This window comes from Pinus tabuliformis, chromosome X (assembly GCF_031772625.1).
Source record: "Pinus tabuliformis cultivar Carrire ecotype Pingquan chromosome X, CPIR1, whole genome shotgun sequence".
Lineage (NCBI taxonomy): Eukaryota > Viridiplantae > Streptophyta > Pinopsida > Pinales > Pinaceae > Pinus > Pinus tabuliformis.
The window spans coordinates 1,418,818,022-1,418,837,940 of NC_142308.1; the positions used below are offsets into that span (position 1 = coordinate 1,418,818,022).

At 38.9% G+C, this 19,919-nt stretch overlaps 2 protein-coding genes across 4 annotated transcripts in view; one reads left to right on the top strand and one right to left on the bottom strand.

The window, feature by feature from the left end:
- The window catches only part of MIRO1 (MIRO-related GTP-ase 1), a 300,498-nt gene that overhangs the window by 172,464 nt on the left and 108,115 nt on the right, over positions 1-19,919 (bottom strand). The window lies entirely within an intron of this gene.
- Positions 11,141-12,133, top strand: LOC149145355 (uncharacterized). The gene is made up of 2 exons (XM_089448657.1): positions 11,141-11,441; positions 11,559-12,133. Exons 1-2 carry the CDS (start codon positions 11,324-11,326, stop codon positions 12,131-12,133), a joined length of 693 nt encoding a protein of 230 aa, XP_089304783.1. The 5' UTR covers positions 11,141-11,323.

The following is a 19,919-nucleotide window of genomic DNA, read 5'->3' on the forward strand; positions in this document are numbered from 1 at the left end:
CTACGACTAGTCTAGCAGTAGACCAATATTACACCTGGTGTGTGCCTATTGACGTTTCTCTCTTACACACATTAATGCATGGTGTGTCTGCTGGCAGTTATTGAAGGCACCACATATACAGCCTGTGCTAAAATAGTTTATTGGACACCACGCTGCCTTCACTTCCCATTAATTTGCTAAAAGGCAAGTCGACATAGCAAGGAAGGATTTTCGGGTAGCTGTTATCGCTAGACGTTTGGTGATAAATATGTAGCTTCAACAATATTGATAGCATGAGAACTGAATAGGGGAGACTCACATAGGAAGACTCCTTGCACGTCACAAATAAAGAACTTGTAGCAGTCCACGCCGCCATCTACAGGCCTTCAAAGCAAATGAAAGGTGACCTTCCCTGCACACATACAGGGGCACATCAGCTAATACCATTTTGTGGCTACAGATCCTCCCAACTTCCTCAACTATGAGGGCTGTGAAATCATTCTCATATCTTCCTTGGGCAACATCAATGCAGAGCTCGGATTCGATGTGAAAGTTGTAGATTACTGGGGCTTTGTGAAATCGTCACAACAACCACCAAAGACACTAATATCAAGTTTGCTAGTAGGATTTGAACTGACAGAATGTTTCAGTCTCACTTTAAGTTGCGCTCTTTCCAAAGCTCAAAGTTTCTTGGTCGATGGTAATGTTGACTTACTCAAAGTTCCAAATTTCCAGCGAGAAAGAAAAGAATTTGTACAAATTTTAGCTCGTAGATAAAGACTTGGTGCTAGAGATTGTCTCCATTTGTTATTAAAAGCGCCTGCACCATAACCATTTGTAGCCAAAGGAACTATGTTAGAATTCGGTACCGCAGCCTTGGAGCCTAAAACACTTGTAAGGCTCATTCAAATGATATTACCAACTTGGCATTGTTATTGACAATTTGTTTCTAGAAGCAGTGGAGGTCATATCGAGATTGTATAAAAGGATTGGAGCCACATTGTAAATGGCTTGCAGGCATTTTTCCAACCAATGAGGACCTTCGGCCTTCTGTAGTTTCTTATGCCTTAAAGACCTGCAACTTGTTTTCATTTGTGACTGGCAGACCAACTATTGCATAGAAATGTCTCACTAACTTTGTTACTCATCCGCTCTTCATTGATTATTTGATTGCTGAAATTGAAACACTTCAATTTTCAGTTTGAATTGTTTGAAAAATGAATTAAATTGGTGAAGTATTAGAGTTCCCCAAAAACTCTGATACATTATGTTGTTCATGATATAGTAAAAGACAGCAAACTCACTCTCACAGACATTCAAACCTGTCTACAATATCCACAAGACAAAATTGACTTTTTGCAACTTGAATCAAAGCTACAGCAAGATGAGCTACGGCAGCATAGTCATCATTTTGAACTGGTCTTTGATCAGAACAATCCTCTATTTAAGACTGAGACAAACTCCCATTAGCAGCAAGAAATTGAAATTGAGGTTGATTCCAATCAAGTGCCCATTTCAGGGGCGATTTTGCATGAAGATGCAGAAGTTCAGGCTGCACTTCCCAAGTCCATTATCAAACCTTGGGAAGAACTTGTCTTCACCCACTGCTCCTCTTTCGCAGTAGCCACAAATTGTTTAATGCCAACAATGTGATAGAGTTGGTCATGTGAAAGATCATTGTTTTAATGTGGGAATTGTCATAAAAATACGAATGCTCATCATTCAAACAGATGCTTCAGAAACAAGAATCCTGCAAGAACGAAGATTCACCTTGGATGGATCGCTTCTTGGCAATGGGCATCAACAGCGAAGAAGATTTACCTTGGATGGACGCTTATCAAGTATTGACACGTATTGCAGTGGAGATTTCTTCATCTTCTCACCTTGTATCTGACGGGGGAATTGATGGCCATCTACAAGCTTCAAAGATACATCAAGCGAGCCTCAACCACAGTTGGGTCTGTTGCCTGAGCCTAGAGCCAGAGTCATCCATACCTAGATTCAGAGTTGTAACCAAAGACAGAAAAATGCCCCATGAGCATGCTTTTGGTTGGTGGCCTTCGTTAAACCAGCACAGGTTGAGACCTCAATGATCTCCCTTTTCACAACAATAGCGAGCACTTCCTCTAGCAGAAGACATTAGCTTCTGGCCAGATTTGGAACTGTTCCAGGAACTACACTAAGCATTCCACTATTGTTGGTCATCCTTAAACCACCACTGGTTGATTCTTCGCGTTCTTCCACCTTATACCATCATTTCAGAGAGCACAGTCAGTCAGTTGCTGCCATGCATTTCTAGCCAGATTTGGAACTGTTCCAGGAACTGCACTAAGTGTTCCACTGTTGGTGGTCATCCTTAAATCACCACTGGTTGAGACCTCGAGTTCTCCCACCTTAAACCATCATTTCAGAGAGCACAGTGAGCCAATTGCTGCCATGCATTTTTTGTATTACCTGTACTTCAGCTCTCTTCTTGGACTCATATATACCTCTTCAGATTAAGAGGGGGAATGTTGGACACCTAATCCGCTAAGGGTTATGGTGTTGAATGTGAACAGTCATTGGAGTCCAACTTGGAACATGAAAACCAAGGGTCATTAAACAATGTATAAAATGTATATCTTTGTGAATAAAATACATTCAACGATTATCTAAATTCTGTCCACATTTTCATGTGTGTTTAACAACATTCATGTGCGTTTAACAACATTCATGTGCTTAACATTGTCAGTCGGTTTAATTAACAAAAAGTGGGAGTGCTCCACCAGGAAGAGAATTTTTGGGCCAAGAGCAGCTACCATACTCCCTTGGATTCCACCAGAGTAGTCACCCAAATATTCTCACCATAGTTTAATATTTTGTGTGCCAACATTTGCAGCATTCAACTGTACCTATTAGTTACTACTGTTGGTTTTCTTCTGCCAGTGCTGTTGAAACCTGCTATAAGATTTACACTTGGTATCTTCTGGAAACTGTGCTGTTAGTATTGAATCTGCGGTTGCTGGTACCACAATTACTGTTGTTTCAGTTCTGTTGTTGCTACTGTTAGCACTTTCAGTTTCCAGAGATTTATTTCAAAAAATTTAACAACTAAAGGAAAATCAGAATCCATGCTTTGGAACATAAAAATGGGATCAAAACCACTTTCTTGGCCTTTTAGTCTTATTACTTGCCTTTCAATTCTAATCTAATCAGCGGATCCAACAATAAGGTAGAACGATTGGCTCTTTACTATCTGCTGAAATTTGTTATTGGCAGGGGAGAAAACTGCTTACAGGTATTTGGAGACTCTTTGATGGTCATTCAATGGACGCAAGGACAGGTTCAAATCCAAAACATCGGGCTGTATTAGCTGGGCAACAAAAAACAATCGCTGGGCTTTTCAAGAACACTAGTTTCTCTCACATATTTAGAGAAATCATGTTGCAGAAAAACTCTCAAAAGCAGGACTGACTCTTTCAGAAAATCACTTAGTGCTCTCTGAATTTCATGAAGGCCAGGAGGCCATTTTGAAGTAGGATACTCTTAAGCTTAACCCCTTATGATTACTAAGAATGTAATATCCTACCAGAGAGAATTTCGAGGCATGTAGTATCCCTTTTTAGTGTTGCACCTTCCACCTGGAAAAAAAAATTTAAACTCATGCATTTGCTCCTAAAGATTGTAACTTCTTTTCTAGTTGAATGGAAATTATGTTTTTTCCCTTGCGGGAAAATGTTAAAAGGGGAGATTTAAAAGTTAAAAGTGGTCTAATAGGTGGGAGATAATCCAATGAGGACCAATTGACTCTACTCCTGTAGCCCCTCTTCATCTATTTTTTTGACACTAGAGTTACTTGGATTTGGATGGTGCTATGCCACAAGGTTTTGTTGGAAATACTGAAAGGTGGTGAATCAATATTTCTTATCAAATAGTATATTTTTAACTTCACAGAGCATTAATTGTTATTAGCATCAGATAAACATAAACATCCATCAACACCATTCAACGATGCACAACAATAAAGACGAACAAAAATAGAGATTTTTGGTGGAAAGTTGAAACCCCTTCGGGACAAAAACCACCGAACATTTCTTAATATTTGTCTTCAATAAAATGTACATCAATAGGAAGCTCCAACTTCCATCATTTTCAGCTACAACCAAGGGTGGCTCCAACCCCCAGGTTTACAGGCTACAACTTGACGAATGCATCAACGCCCTGTTTACCAGATGCTACTGGATGGACACTCTGACGCCCGAGTTTACAGGCTCCGACCTGAAGAAAGCACCGACTCTTTGATTCACCAGTTGCTACCAGAAGTATGCTACAACACCCTGCACAGGCCCCAACTTACCCTAGCACCACCCTACCACGCTGACGTGTTCTCAGGTTCCAACCTGAAGGAGACTCCACTCTCCTACCTCGCACCACCCTGAAACCCTGCTCAGCAAGCTGCCACTTGCCCTGCAGGCTACAATCTTCAACTCACCACAACGGACCACGTTTCACAATTTTCAGACTATATCCACATGTGCTCAATATCAATACAAAGAAACTGTAATATAAGAACCTGTAGTAAATTTTGCCTCTGCTCCAACTGCTCATGAAACCCTAGCTGTTGAATAACCCAAATCTGACTGTTGCACAACACTGCTTCACTCTCACTGCCACTACTGTTGTTGTCAAGGTTAATGTCATAGTCAAAGGTCACTGTCATAGTCAAAGGTCACTGTCATAGTCAAAGATCATTGTCATAGTTAAAGGTCACTGTCATAGTCAACAACCACATGAGGTTACTGCTAAGTTCACTGTCAAATCAAAGGTTATTGTCACATATTCAAAGCGTTCTCATGAATATCACTGTCACATCAAGTATTATTTTCAACTCAATTGAGAGACACTGTCATTGTCATGCATCATACATCAAGAACATTGTTGCACAATATACATCAGGGTTACTTGCCATATATTTATATCACTGTCTAGGAGTGACTATTGTGACATCATCATTGTCATTAACACTGTCAAGGAGATATTGTTACAGCACTGCAGTCAACAAGGCTTTGTCACATACTGTAATACATAAAGGTAACTGCTGCCATATACCAAGCTCACTGTTACTAATCAAGGTCAAAGTCATTGTTAAGGTTATCGTATACTGATCAATGTCTCACTGCTCTGTCTCACTGTTTTATTGTCAGCAAGGTCACAATCTTTAGTTCACTCTGATCATTTAGGCTAGGCTATGCATCAAGGGTGACTGTAATATATCTACTGTTATAATAGCAAGGCCACAGTCATACAGTATGTCACTATCCAGTCTACCATAATTGTTAAGCCAGAGTTATTGTCATGTACGTCCACATAACATACTCACAAGTACACATCATCATTGTCATGCTATGAGTATCACTGGCACGTTGTCATACATTACTATTGTTCACAGTACCGCTATATGTATATATCATTGTTACAAGTCATGTATCACTTAACTTGCTCCTTAGATCATTGCCAAACTCAGAATGTCACTGTCAAAATTCCACACATACCTATCACTCTAGTTACAAAGACTCTGCCACTTATCATGCACCTTTGTCATGTGTCACAATAGTTCGCATTCATGAAAAAGAGTCTCTGCCATGTAATACTGATCTAAACAAAATCACAGGAATACATATTGATAAACAACAAGGTCAATTCTGTAGCAGTCCCTTAACAAGAACAAACCCTAAATGCAAGCTCTAAGCACATAGGGAATGAAAACTCTACAGCTCCAGGTAGTGATTCCATATCTCAGGACAATTAATCATCACTGAACAATTATAGGTCATAAATCTTAACAGGCTTACTTCAGATCATGGATAGGAATATTTCAAAGGGTTAATGTCACTGTCATACATTAAAGTAATTGTTGTGTAACAGATTCAGTGTCATAGTTATACATCAAGGTCACAGTTGTACAATGTTCGAAAATTCAAAATGGCAGCTTATAATTCTTACTTTCCTTAACCTTAATATTTGCTTGTCAACTTAGTTAATATTCTTATGTTCTTTAGTTAGATCTTTTCATCAAACAAATATCAAGAACGAAACAGTAACAACAAAGGACATAGAAATTAGGCTCTCATCCAGGGCAAAACTCCTCCAAGGGGAAACCCTGAAAAACTCTTCTCTTCTTATAGAATCTGCTTCAATTGAGACACAAAGACCCAAACCCTAGACCAAGTCCTTCTCCAAGTACCAAGTCAGCCCTCCAACAAATCCTTCCTTGATTCTGCACCGACCAGCTTCAAACTACAACTTTGACCTGCCAACTTGGATACTACAACTTCGATGCTGTAATTTAGGCCTTGCAGCTTCTATAAAAACCATAATTCACCTTCCTCCTAAACCCTTCCTAGAGCAAGACAGCTCCTCCCAAGGTAAACGAGGTCAAGGTGGCGTATCCTTTCTTCCAGCTATAAGATACTGCACTTTGTCCTCTTGTGACTTCAGCCTCCTTCTGCGGCACCAGGTTCCCTAGAACTTTGCACGTGTGAGACAAATAGAGCCCAAAAACAAGATTTTTTCATCCTTCTCCTCAACCTTCACTCTTCTTCTTCCTGCTTCCCAGCGACATATCGAATTCTTTCTCGAGGGATCGAACTTCTTGAGTGAGTGAGTGCTAAATGAGGTCGAACTGCTTTTTTATATATCCTTCTCAAGGGGTCGAAGTCCCTCCTTTAAGCTGATTTGTACTTTTGAAGTTTCCAAGACTTTCCAGACTCAAAAATAATTCTTTTTACAATTACATTTTGCCCGTGAGGGTCTTATAAACATGATGGTGACTCCTTTGACTCGTCACAATAAATCCCAAGACCTAACAAACCCTAGAAGCATGAAAAACATGCTTTTAACTAGAAGACCATCAATAACGAGTATGAAACCTGTGCTTTAATAATAATAGCTTTTTATTTTCTTCTCTTGTTTGTTACATAATATACATATTGAAATGAGTACAACAACAATTATGAATACCAAAACTAGTTACATTTTCAACACTCCCTCTTAACTAGGGAGGTATGTCGGATATTGGATAAGTCAACGCTCCCTGTGTGTTTCGCAACATGGACTAACCGCCTCTCGTGGATCCTTATCTCTAGCGATGCGATCGTTGACTAACACCGGCAGGTTTTGGTCTAATGGCAATCGTGATTCCCAACAAGTGGTATCAAAATGTAGGTCACGAGTTCAATACACATTCAGCTCACGTTGGGGGGGGGGGGGGTTGTTCGATATTGGATAAACCAACGCTCCTCATGTGTTTTGCGACATGGACTAACCGCCTATTGTGGATCCTTATCTCTAGCGATAAGATCGTTGACTAACACCTACGGGTTTTGGTCTAACGGCAATTGTGATTCCCAATAAGATATTCATAATTGTACCACCAGTACAACACCATTCTCAACTTGAAGAGTTCTCATAAGAAGAGTCGAATTGATAAGCCATACTGTAAGCATCATCATAATGACCAACATTGTCTCTGAGGCCTAACCAGACAAGCTCTTCTGCATTTAAGATCATTATGCTGGGAGGCTTTACATGTGATACCACACTACCTCTACAAGGCAGATACCCCATCCAAATGTCCACAAGGTATGTCCATCTAGTACTATTCTTATCTTAGATCTCCATACTTGAGTCCTCTTCAACCACTCTTCTCTTGAATGTATGTCCCATTCTCAAAGAATGTCAGTACCTTTCCCTTCTTGGATGTTATATCCTCAAGGAAACTACAAATGCTTATTGAATCCTCCGCCATCCTCTCTTCATCACTTGAAGAGTTGAATGTACATGTGATTTCCAACATCACTCTCTCACAAATCGAGAGGACATCCCTATTCTCCCATTTGATTGGAGAATTGATCCTTGCTTCTATTCAAGGAGACTCCTTTGCTCCCTCTCAAGTCTAGGGAGATTCCAGACTTCCTTTTTATTTGGGAAGTCAACACCACAAGCCTTATAGCTTCTCTTCATTAGAGTATCAGCTACCAATTCTTCATAGCTGCCTAGCTCCCTCTTTCCTTCGTATCTCTTGTATCGAGCTTGCTTTCTTTCGAGGTATCATGTAGCCATCTCCACTCTTCATTCTTGTGACAAGATCCAGGTCAATTTTCATGCTCATCACATTCATCTTCAACATGAAAGCATTGCATTGAGCCTATCCAATCTTCAAGTTGATCATAGTTTCTTTATGAAAGTGACCTCCTTTGACCTTAAGGTTATCTTCTCATACTACTACCTTCCAAGATGAACACATCTTGGCTTCATAGTTGTCAGGTACCAGATATTGAGCTTCCCTCAATACTCTTCATCCATACAGTTGAACTTATCTCAACTGTCATCATGTATTCCGACAACATCCTCTTCCAGACAGAAAAATAATATGTTAACTAGATAACCAACAATAATTGAAATTAGACTTACCTCATCATGATGACCTTCTCGTCCAAGCATCAACATCCTTATAATCCATCTCCATTCAAATCTTCCTTTATGCATTAGAGTTCCCAAGGATCAAACTTTATTACCAAGTTAGAACTTATCTTCCAGAGATTATATTAGATGTTATTCAATGTTGTATATTCTAGAGAGAGTCTTTTAATAATTCAAACCCTATTCTTTTCAAGCACCATATGTCCAGATACTTAAGCTATTTTATGACGAAATTTCTTTTCACAAGATTCTATACATAAGAATCTTATCCAAAGTTTTACATCCAGCATACATTCCTATGCTTTCACCAAATCATCTAGACATTTGCCCTAAAGTGAGCACGAAACCTGACCCATTGCATTATTTCATTCCTTTAAAAGCATTCATTCCACATTACATGGAATGTCTACTAACCTTGTCATGATGATTTTCCCAAGGACCTTCCAAAATGATGGTCCTTCCTGAATCATGATGATCCAACCAGTGTTTTACGAAACGGCCGTACCGAAACGGAAACGGCCGTTTCGTTCCGAGTTATTAAAAAAAAATTTGAAACGGCCTTTGACCCGGCTCGGTTGACCGGGTCAGCTATGACCCGGCCGAGTCAGCCAATGACTCGGCCGGGTCATAGCTGACCCGGTCAACCCGGCCGGGTCCCGTCAAAAAACGGCCGAGTCATAGCAGACCGGCTGGGCAGCGATTTAACCAAAAAAAAAATACTTTTTTGCTGATTTGGAGCTGAGTTAGTTAGGGTTTGTGGACATGAAAAGGTTATTGTGATTTGTTAAATGCATTTGGGGTCCATTTCCCCCTCCCAAACTCTATTTAAGACAGCCAAATGCTCTCATTTCACTCACAGCAGTCTTATGCATTTGAGTGAGAGTCTTCTTTGAGAGTTAGTGAGCAGTTCTTGAGCTTGTTTTGGAGCAGCAGTGAGGAGTCTTGGAGGAGCATTGTAGCTGGAGTGAGGAGCTTCTTGGGCAGCCATTTGGAGCAGCATTGAGGAGCTGATTTTTGGAGCAAGTTTGAGGAGGCAGTTTGTGCCTGGAGGTATTTTTTTCCACCTCTATAAATCTGTTTTTACTTATTAAATTTTAGTTGCATATAAAGATAGCTTAGAGAGTGTTTTTAGTCAAATAAATGAACATTGAATCAATTTTTATTTTTTTTTTTCATTTTCAGATTGTTTTCCTAGTCAAAAAATGGCACCTAGAGCAAAAGATGCTGCTTGGGCATATGTTGAAATGGTTGATGATGAGATGTGTTGCAAGTTTTGCCATAGGAAAATTAAGTCAGGTCCTGGGGGGATTCATAGGCTGAAACAACACTTGGCAGGGATTAAAGGCAATATTACTGCATGTAAATCCCCCGAAATTGGGGAGATTAGAAAGACTTTGTTGGAAAGCTTTGAAAAATTTCAAGAAGAAAAGACTAGGCAAAAAGAGATACAGGCTGAAATTGGGAGGAAGAGGGAGATACAAAGAATGATGGCTGCCAACCCCCACTATGAGTTTGAGGGTTCTTCCTCTATCCCTCAAACTGATGCATCAAACCCTTTCCGTTATGTTCCTCCCTCTTTTGCTTCTGTTCAAGATAAGGGAAAGGGTAGAATGAAGGGTGATGGGACTATCAAAAGTTTTTTCACTCACTCAGGCTCCTCTCCATCAGATGCACATGGTCCTGAAGTTAGTAAAGGTCTTTCTCAGCCCACTTTAGATGACCATTGGAAGAAAGAATCGAGGGAGACTGCTTGTGACTACATAGCTAGATGGTGGTATGATGCTGATATCCCCTTTAATGCTGCTCGTTCACCATATTATGAGCCTATGTTTGAGGCCATACATGCTGCTGGAAAAGGCTTCAAAGGCCCTACTATGCAAGAGCTAAGGGGGTTTCGTTTGCAGAAAGAAATTACATCAATTAATGAGTATTTGCAAGATTTCAAGGAATCATGGGCAAGAACAAGGTGTACCATCATGTCAGATGGATGGACTGATCAAAGAAACCGTACCATCATAAACTTTCTTGTCTTCTGCCCACAGGGGACCATGTTTTTAAAATCAGTTGATGCATCTGATAAGGTAAAAGATGGCCACTTGTTGTTTCAGCTATTGGATGAGGTTATTCAGGGTGTGGGGGTGGCTAATGTTGTTCAAATCATCACAGACAATGCCTCTAACTATGTTCTTGTTGGTAGACTGTTAGAGGAAAAACACAAGACCATCTTTTGGACCCCATGCGCTGCACATTGCATAGACCTCATGCTTGAGGATATTGGGAAATTAGATTGGGTCAGAAACACTGTAGATAATGCCAAAAGCATAACAAAATTTATCTACAATCATACACTGGTTTTGAGTGTCATGAGGAAACACACTGGAGGCAAGGATATTATTAGGCCTGCCATCACTAGATTTGCTACACATTTTTTGACATTGCAATCTATGCTTTCCCAACATAGAAACTTGCAAAAGATGTTTTCCAGTGATGATTGGAATAATAGCAGTTGGTCTAACAAACCAGAAGGCAGAGAATTGAGAAGGAAAGTCCATGATGAAACTTTTTGGAGAAAGGCAACAGAGATTGTGAAGGTTGCTGAGCCACTAGTTAAGGTGTTGCGGTTGGTGGATGGGGAAAGGTTGGCTATGGGCTTCATTTATGAGGCTATGGATCAAGCAAAGGAGCAAATAAAGGTAGCATACAAGGATAGAGTGGCAAAGTATGGGCCCATTTGGGCAATCATTGATGAAAGATGGAACAATCAACTCCATCGCCCTATACATGCAGCTGGGTATTTTTTGAACCCACGGTATCATTATAAAGCTAAGGAGTCAGGAGCTTTGAGGGGGAGGTCAGAGATGGACTGGTTGATTGCATTGAGCGCATGGTCCCATCGGAGTCTGATCAGCTACTGATACATCAGCAGGTCACATCCTTCAGCAATGCAACAGGTACCTTTGGGAAGAACCTAGCAAAGATTGCAAGAGAAGCAGATGAGCCAGGTAAACAAAAATTTCAATTTTCAATTTCTCAATTTCAAGTTAGATATAATTTGTAATTTTGTTGAGCTTCAGCCTTCATCTAACTCATAATTCATTACACTCCTATGTTTTTTGCAGCACAATGGTGGGAGGCCTTTGGTGGCCAGTGCCCTGAATTGCAAAGGTTTGCAATTCGTATTTTGAGTCAAACTTGCAGTGCATCTGGGTGTGAGCGCAATTGGTCTGTCTTTGAGAGGATTCACACAAAGAAGAGAAACCGTTTGGAGCAAAAACGGTTGAATGATCTAGTTTTTGTCCAATACAACCTTCGGCTCAGACGGAACCAATTGCTGAACAAAAGACCTGATTCAGATCCCATTGTGTTGGAAGACATTGATCCAACATCAGATTGGGTAGTGGAGAGTCGTCTACCAGAGTTTGATCCTGATGAGGATCTTGATGAAATTGATGTTGGAGATCCACTGCAGCGTGTTCAGTTGAATGCAGATCCCAATCCACCAGCCTCAGTCTCACAGCCAGCTAGTAGGACTCCAGTTGTAGGTGCTTCGCCTTCCTCTGCTCAGCCACGACAGAAGCGCAGCCGCATTTGTACTCTATCTCAGCTTGCATCTGCTGCACAGCCTAGTGGTACTGGTACTGGCACCACTTCTACAGTTGCAGTTGGAGACGATGATGATGAGGAGGAGCCATGAGGCCCCTTGTCTGGCTCTGATGATGATGATCCAGAGATTGGTCGAGATGATCTTGGCTCCTCTGGCAGTAGCCAGTAGCTACTAGCCTCCTTGGTTATTTGTATTTTGTTTTGACTCTTGAGTCTTTGATCATGTATGACAGACTACAGTTGACTATGTATTTACTATTGCCATTGGGTACACCGTACCATTTTGATATAATGGATTGGTTCATGAGCCTACTTTGATCATATGTTGTCTTCCATGTATATTATAATGTTGTGTGTTTGGAAACTTGAATGAAAATCTTTAAAATTATGTTTAAAATATTTAAAATTATGTTTTTTTATAAAAAAAATAAATATTTAATGTATTTTTTACAACGACCGAGTCATTGAAATCGAGCCGGCCGAGTCATTGCCGTTTCCGAGTCCGAGTCCGAGTCGATCCTCGGCCGAGTCCGAATCCGAGTCCGTTTTGTAAAACATTGGATCCAACTAAACAAGATAACAACTTCTATCATAATGTTAGATAATACCTGTATGAACATTACGCAAAAATGGTCTATCTATCCATCTATCTAGATGATCTCTACAAAGCAACTTAATCATCTAAATTCTGGACATGCTTACTATCATATGCTTCTCTCTATGATGTTATGTAAAACTAACTAAACAACAATGCATATTATTCTAAAGGAAAGATCAATCTTTCATAGAGAACCTGATAATCAATGTGCCTTCTTCAATAGTAAAGATCCTTTACTTCTTCCTTCTTCGACTGCTTCTCCATTTTTCCCGTTTCTTCAACTATGTGAGCCTCACTTTTTTCCTTCCTTTTATTGTTCTGTTGACTTGGACAGTCCCTATTAAAGTGTCCAAACTCACTACACTTAAAGCATTGAACCTTAAGCATGTCTTTCTTCTTGGACTTTCTAAACTTTCCCTTTTTCAACTTCTTGACTCGGGCTAGAAAGGCTTGAGACTGCTCATCTAATCCAATGCCATCTTTTACCTTGATCCTTGATTCTTCGAAAACGCATTGAGCCCAAAACTCATCAAAAGGAGTTGGCTCTTTCTTGGAGTAGATGCTTGTTGCAAATCTGTTCCATTCCAGTGGCAATGCATTTAGTACACAAATGGTTACTTCCAAATAAAAAATTGATTCCCCAAGTCCTTGCAGATGGTATCTTAAACTGAGAGACTTTCATGAGAAAAGATGCCATATCCTCATCCTTTGATTTCTTAATTCTATATAACTTATTCTACAAAGACATCTTTTGTCCTAATGTACTTACAGAGTACATATCCACTAGCTTATCATACATAGCTTTGGAAGTTTTCAAGTTCACAACAGATAGAAGAAGAGAATCTTTAATGGATTCAACTATGATCTTTTGAGCCCTTACTTCCCCTTTCTTGTACTTTTCTTGTTCTTGTGCCTTGGCTTTGTTAGGTTCAGTAATTTCCCCAATAACATATACTCCATTACTTCTTGTTTTGTGAGTGTTAGGTCAATCCTATTCTTCCATGCTAGATAATTTGATTCTCCCACGAGCTTATTTCTTTCCTTGCAGAAAGAACCCATATGACCTATAGATCCAGACATGATACAATAATATGATACTTACTTGATAACCAAGATTCTTTTTGATGATGTCTTCAACCTTTTTGATGCTCTCAAGATCTTTGAAAGACTTCCTTGAAAGATGTTCCCTAGGATTCCTCGAACAACAACTTCCAAGAGTGATGAGTGATACCAAGATCCTTTGATGTTTCCTTTAAAGAGGTCCACCAATGAGTCTTCAGCCAAATTATTTTCAAGACACAATCCTTCTTGAAGTCTTCTGCTTCAGGCTTTCCTCAAGAGTTTCCTTTTTCCTTTCCCTTGACAAGAAATTCCATCTAGTGTCCTTCAAGTTGCCTTTCTAAATGCTGAAATACTTCTTGAATTTTATTAAACTGCTCAACGTAATCAGGACGTGAACGTAATGGCACATTGTGCGGCACACTACGTTCAAAGGCCTGCATGATTATATCGTGTGTCATGGCTCTGATACCACTGTAGCATAAAAACTTATGCTAAAGCACTAAAATTGATAGCTTGTAGACTTAATTGTTAAAAATACACATGTATTAAAATAATTATTTATTATTTATATAAAATTGTATAAAATGATTTGAATGTACAATGAGGACCTTGTTTTTATACCTCAACAGGTGACCTTTCATGAATGGGCATGTCTTTTAGACATGCCTTTTCACTTAATTTAATGACTATTTAGCCTAAATAATATTTAATTATTCAATATTAATATTTATTTTATTTATCTAATTATTATGAATTATATTCATAACATTGAGTGAGTGAGTGTTAAATGAGGTTGAATTGCTCCTTTATATAGCCTTCTCAAGGGGTAGAATTCCCTCCTTTAGGCTGACTTGTACTTTTGGACTTGTACTTTTGGAGTTTCCAGAACTTGCTAAACTCAAAAATAATTCTTTTTACAATTACATTTTGCCCAGAAGTGTCATATAAACATGACGTCGACCCCTTTGACTCATGACAATAAATCCTAGGACCTAACAAACCTTAGAAGCATGAAGAACATGCTTTTACCTAGATGACCATCAATAACGAACATGTAACCCATGCTTTAATAATAATAACCTTTCCTTGTCTTCTCTTGTTTGTTACATAGGATACATATTGAAATGACTATAACAACAATTATGAAGACTGAAACTAGTTACATTTTCAACACAAGATTACTAACATATGGATCATAATCATGCCTCAAAACATAGTCGCATATATTACAGTCAAGATCTCACAATTCTTCAATTCATACTATTGTAGAATGTTGTTGAGAGTCAATCACAGACCTGAATCTTGTTCTTAATTTAACCCTTATAATCTTTGAATCTCAAGATAACAATGTAAGAAGGATGTATGGATGCAAGACCGAATTGTAATTACAAATCTTCGGTTTGCTTCTTCGTCTACTCTTGGTCTTCAAATAGTGTCCAGGTTGTGAAATACCATTTTTAGATCTCTACCGAAATTCTCAAGTAACTTCTTTAGGTGTGCCCTAATTCAAGTGTCAAGACCTATAACAATTTAGGTTGCATGCTATCCATTCGTTGCTTCTTACTTTCTGATTGTAACTTGAAGACCATTTTCTTGTTTGTCCAAAGATCTATCAAATGTTCCACCAAGACTCCGGTGCGAGGAGACGTGCGTGCAGGGAGACACACAGGGGGGACGTGTGGGAGTACCCTAATATTTTAGGGAAATTTCGCGGGTGCGGACAGATGTATGGGTATATACTTCAAGTTTATATTCATTGTTCAATAATGAAAGCATAAATTTTAAATAGACTAATAGATACATTGAAAATTGAAATTTGATCCATATACAATTTAAATTCATAACTGAATTAAATAATGACATACATAGATCCATCCTCATCATTCATTTTGATACATACATCATTCATGTTATTTTCATTTTTATTTTTAAATTGGGTGTTATTAGACAAATTTAAGGGGGGGCGCATCCCCCTTCAAAAGGGACGCCCAGATACACCCCTTTTGAGGGGGGACGCCCAGATGCACCCCTTTTGGGGAGTCTCGTCCCACACAATGGGGAAACACACCCCCTTGCATCTCCCCAAGACTCCCCAAAAAGGGTGCATGGGGAAACTCACCCTCCAGTGGACTCCCCATCCTGGGTGCATGCACTCGACCTCGAGAACACGTCCCCGTGGAACACTGGATCTATCTATTGTAAAACCTCTTCAAGGTTTAAGGACCCCTTCTTGAAGAAATTTCAACACCCACTCTGGTTATCAGTGTTCCTTATCACTCCATGCATTTAGTTTTAAATCCAAGCATGATAAAAATTATAAAATCAAGAAATGATAATATTTTTCTGAAAACCAAAATTTAGAGATTTCACAACTGCTGAAATTGCAGAAATAAAACACAGCAAAATTATGACAGCCACACACAGAAAATAACACAGTGATTTTTGGTCAATGTGACCCCTGGAAAAACCGCCTACAACTCTTGGGGAAAATCAGTTTGAGAGCTCTTCTTTATTTATGAAAATGATTTTATAGAGAAATTGAAATACACAGTAAAAATTCCAACAACCACAAATTACAACTTATCTCGATTTTCGTGCTTGAACTCCACCTCGAAAAATCGTGCCAATCAGCAAAAAACCAAAACAGAAATTTTTACAGCAATAAAACAAAATTAAATGTTGTACGGCCAGCCTCAAAAATGTTCCCAGAACTTGTTGTCCCTCTTCCTCAATTTTTGTGCCTTTCTCCTGTTGTACGGTTTTTCATTGGGATACGTGCCAATAAATGTTGCTGTCCATATTTGCTGAAATGTCTTGTTGTTGCTCTCCTTCACTTCCTCACTGCTCAAAACTTCTCTCCTTGTTCTCTCTTCTCTTTCTCTCAAATGCTCATGAAAGAATGAATTGACCTTTTCCTCTTCTCTTCTCCTTTTATTCTCTAAATGACCTTTTGGGTTACCCTAAGATCTAATGGCCGATATGCATTTAGATCTAGGGATGAGAATAAATGTGCATTTAATTCTCACTTTCTATTTTTTAACTCACCCACTTAAATAAAGACCCACTTAGCCTTTTATTTCCATAGTCACTTTTTCACTTTCTAATTCTTCTTTCACTTTAATAAAGTCACCTTTAAAGCAGAATGTAACTTTACCACTTATAAAGTCACTTTTAAATTAGAATGTAGCTTTACTACTTATAAAGTCACTTTTAAATTAAATTGACTTTACCACTTATAAAGTCACTTTAGGAGAAAAGTAAAAAAAATAAATTTGGACACTTTTCCCTAAGCCAAAGATCAAAGCCTTAGGGAACCACTTGCCCTCTGGTACCCATCTTAACACTCCCTCTTACCGAGGAAAGTGTTCCTCACCACTTCCATCTTGTCTCTGAAGTATATATGCTTGCCCCGTGGTAAGGCTTTGGTGAAAATGTCCGCTACCTGCTCATTTGTAGAAATGTACTCAAGCTTGACAGCTCCCTTTTGGACATAGTCTCTAATAAAGTGATACTTGATCTCAATATGCTTTGACCTATCACGAAAAACTGGATTCTCCGTGAGTTTTATGCAACTCTGATTATCACAGTGAATTACTGAAAGTCTCAATGCCTGACCAAATAGACCAAACAACATCTTGCACAGCCATATGGCTTCACAACTAGCCAAACTAGTAGCCATATACTCTGCCTCAGCTGAGCACAATGCAACTGACTGTTGTTTCCAGTTGATCCACAACACAACTGTTGAACCCAACCCAAAAAAACACCCGGAAGTACTCTTCCTATCTGAAGCACAACCTGCCCAATCTAAATCCGTGTACCTTGCCAGTCTCACTCCATCACCCTATCTATAATCCAGACCAAAATCCACAGTCCCCTACAAGTAACGAAGAATGTGTTTTGCAGCTAACCAGTGCACTCTCCTGGGCTCACACATGATCTGACTCATAGTGTTAACTGCAAAACATATATATGGTCGAGTGTTGACCAAATACATCAAACAACCAATCAATTGTTTATATAGGGTAGGATCCACCAACTCGGAAGCAAAAGCATGAAGCTTCTTCCAGTTAGTGATCATAGGTGTAGACATGGGTTTGCACTCCTCCATGTGAAATCTGCAGTCCTCCTTGTTATGTTGCTTGCCTTTAACTTTGCTTTTGCCTCCACTGTTGGAAGCTTGCTTCTTTGCTCTGCCCTTCTTGCCTCTTGCTAACAATGCCACATTGTCATCATCCTCCCCCTGTTTGGTTGCCTCAAGATGATTCTTTCTGATCTCATTCTGCATGCTATCATCCCACAGCCTCTCCCAATCGGGAAGGTTTTCTGTGCAACAATGCCATCCACAAAATTCTCCCAAGTCTTGGTAAGACCATTCAAAGCAATTCTCACCAACTCAGTGGGTGCAATCATCTCACCTACGGCTGCCAACTCATCTCTCACTGAAGTGATCTTTGTGAGGTATGTTGTAGCACTATTAGTCTTAGCCATTTTAATGGCCTTTAGTTTCTCCTTTAGGACCATTTTTCTGTTTTCATTTGAGGTCTGGTAAAGACTGGTCAAGGTTGTCCACATCTCATGTGCTTAAATCTTTCCTCTCACATGGGAATGACATGGTCTTTGATTCTTTCCAGAATCAATATTTTTGTCTTAGCATTCTTTTTGTTAAACACTGCCAACTGTACAGCTTTAGCAGGTACTACTACTGGGTTCTGTGTGATATTTACTATAATGCCCCAGACTTCTGCTTCCTCAAAGATGCTCTGGATTCTCTCCTTCCAACCTGTCTTCAACTCTCAAACCTAGAGACATATTTCACTGTCTTACCAAATTGAAATTTTCAAATCTGTGTTAAAAGTTTACGTTTTCTGTGTAAAATTCAACTTCTTGTAATTTACACTTTGTTGTCCCAAACTACACCTTTCAGCCAACCAAGCTCTGATACCATGAAGAAATTTCAACCCCCACTTCGGTTATCAGTTTTCCTTATCACTCCATGCATTTAGTTTTAAATCCAAGTTGTCTTACCAAATTGAAATTTTCAAATCTGTGGTAAAAGTTTATGTTTTCAGTGTAAAAATCAGCGTGCTGTAATTTACACTTTGTTGTCCCAAACTGCACTTTTCAGCGAACCAAGCTCTGATACCATAAAGAAATTTCAACCCCCCACTTCGGTTATCAATTTTCCTTATCACTCCATGCATTTAGTTTTAAATCCAAGCATGAAAAAAATTCTAAAATCTGGAAATGATAATATTTTTCTGAAAACACAAATTTAGAGATTTCACAACTACTGAAATTGCAAAAATAAAACACAGCAAAATTATGACAACCACACACAGAAAATAACACAGTGATTTTTTGTCAATGTGACCTTGGAAAAACCGCCTACAACTCTTGGGGAAAACCAATTTGAGAGCTCTTCTTTATTTCTGAAAATGATTTTACAAAGAAACTGAAATATACAATAAAAATTCCAGCAACCACAAATTACAACCTATCTCAATTTTCGTGCTTGAACTCCACCTCGAAAATCGTGCCAATCAGCGAACAACCAAAACAGAAATTTTTACAGCAATAAAACAACATTAAATGTTGTATGGCCAGCCTCGAAAAATGTGCCCAAAACTTCTTGTCCCTCTTCCTCAATTTTTGTGCATTTCTCCTATTGTACGATTTTTTCTTAGGATGCATGCCAATAAATGTTGTTGCCCAAATTTGCTGAAATGTCTTCTTGCTGCTCTCCTTCACTTCCTCACTGCGCAGAAATTCTCTCCTTGCTCTCTCTTCTCTTTCTCTCAAATACTCATGAAAGAATGAATTGATCTTTTCCTCTTCTCTTCTCCTTTTATTCTCTAAATGACCTTTTGGGTTACCCTAAGATCTAATGGCTGAGATTCATTTAAATCTAGGGATGAGAATAAATGTGCATTTAATTCTCACTTTCTATTTTTTTAACTCACCCACTTAAATAAAGACCCACCTAGCCTTTATTTCAAGTCACTTTTTCACTTTCTAATTCTTCATTCACTTTAACAAAGTCACCTTTAAAGTAGAATGTAACTTTACCACTTATAAAGTCACTTTTAAATTAGAATGTAACTTCACTACTTATAAAGTCACCTTTAATTCTAATTTGACATTTAATTCTAATTGTCATATCTTGTTTCATTGAGTAATCATTATATGCTTCATTGGTCATCTATGTAAACTAATC

Excerpts from the sequence above, each read along its gene's own strand:
- LOC149145355 (XM_089448657.1), top strand. The coding sequence starts at position 11,324 with ATGGTCCCATCGGAGTCTGATCAGCTACTGATACATCAGCAGGTCACA. Across the intron at positions 11,442-11,558 it reads AAGAGAAGCAGATGAGCCAG|CACAATGGTGGGAGGCCTTT; the intron begins GTAAACAAAAAT and ends TGTTTTTTGCAG.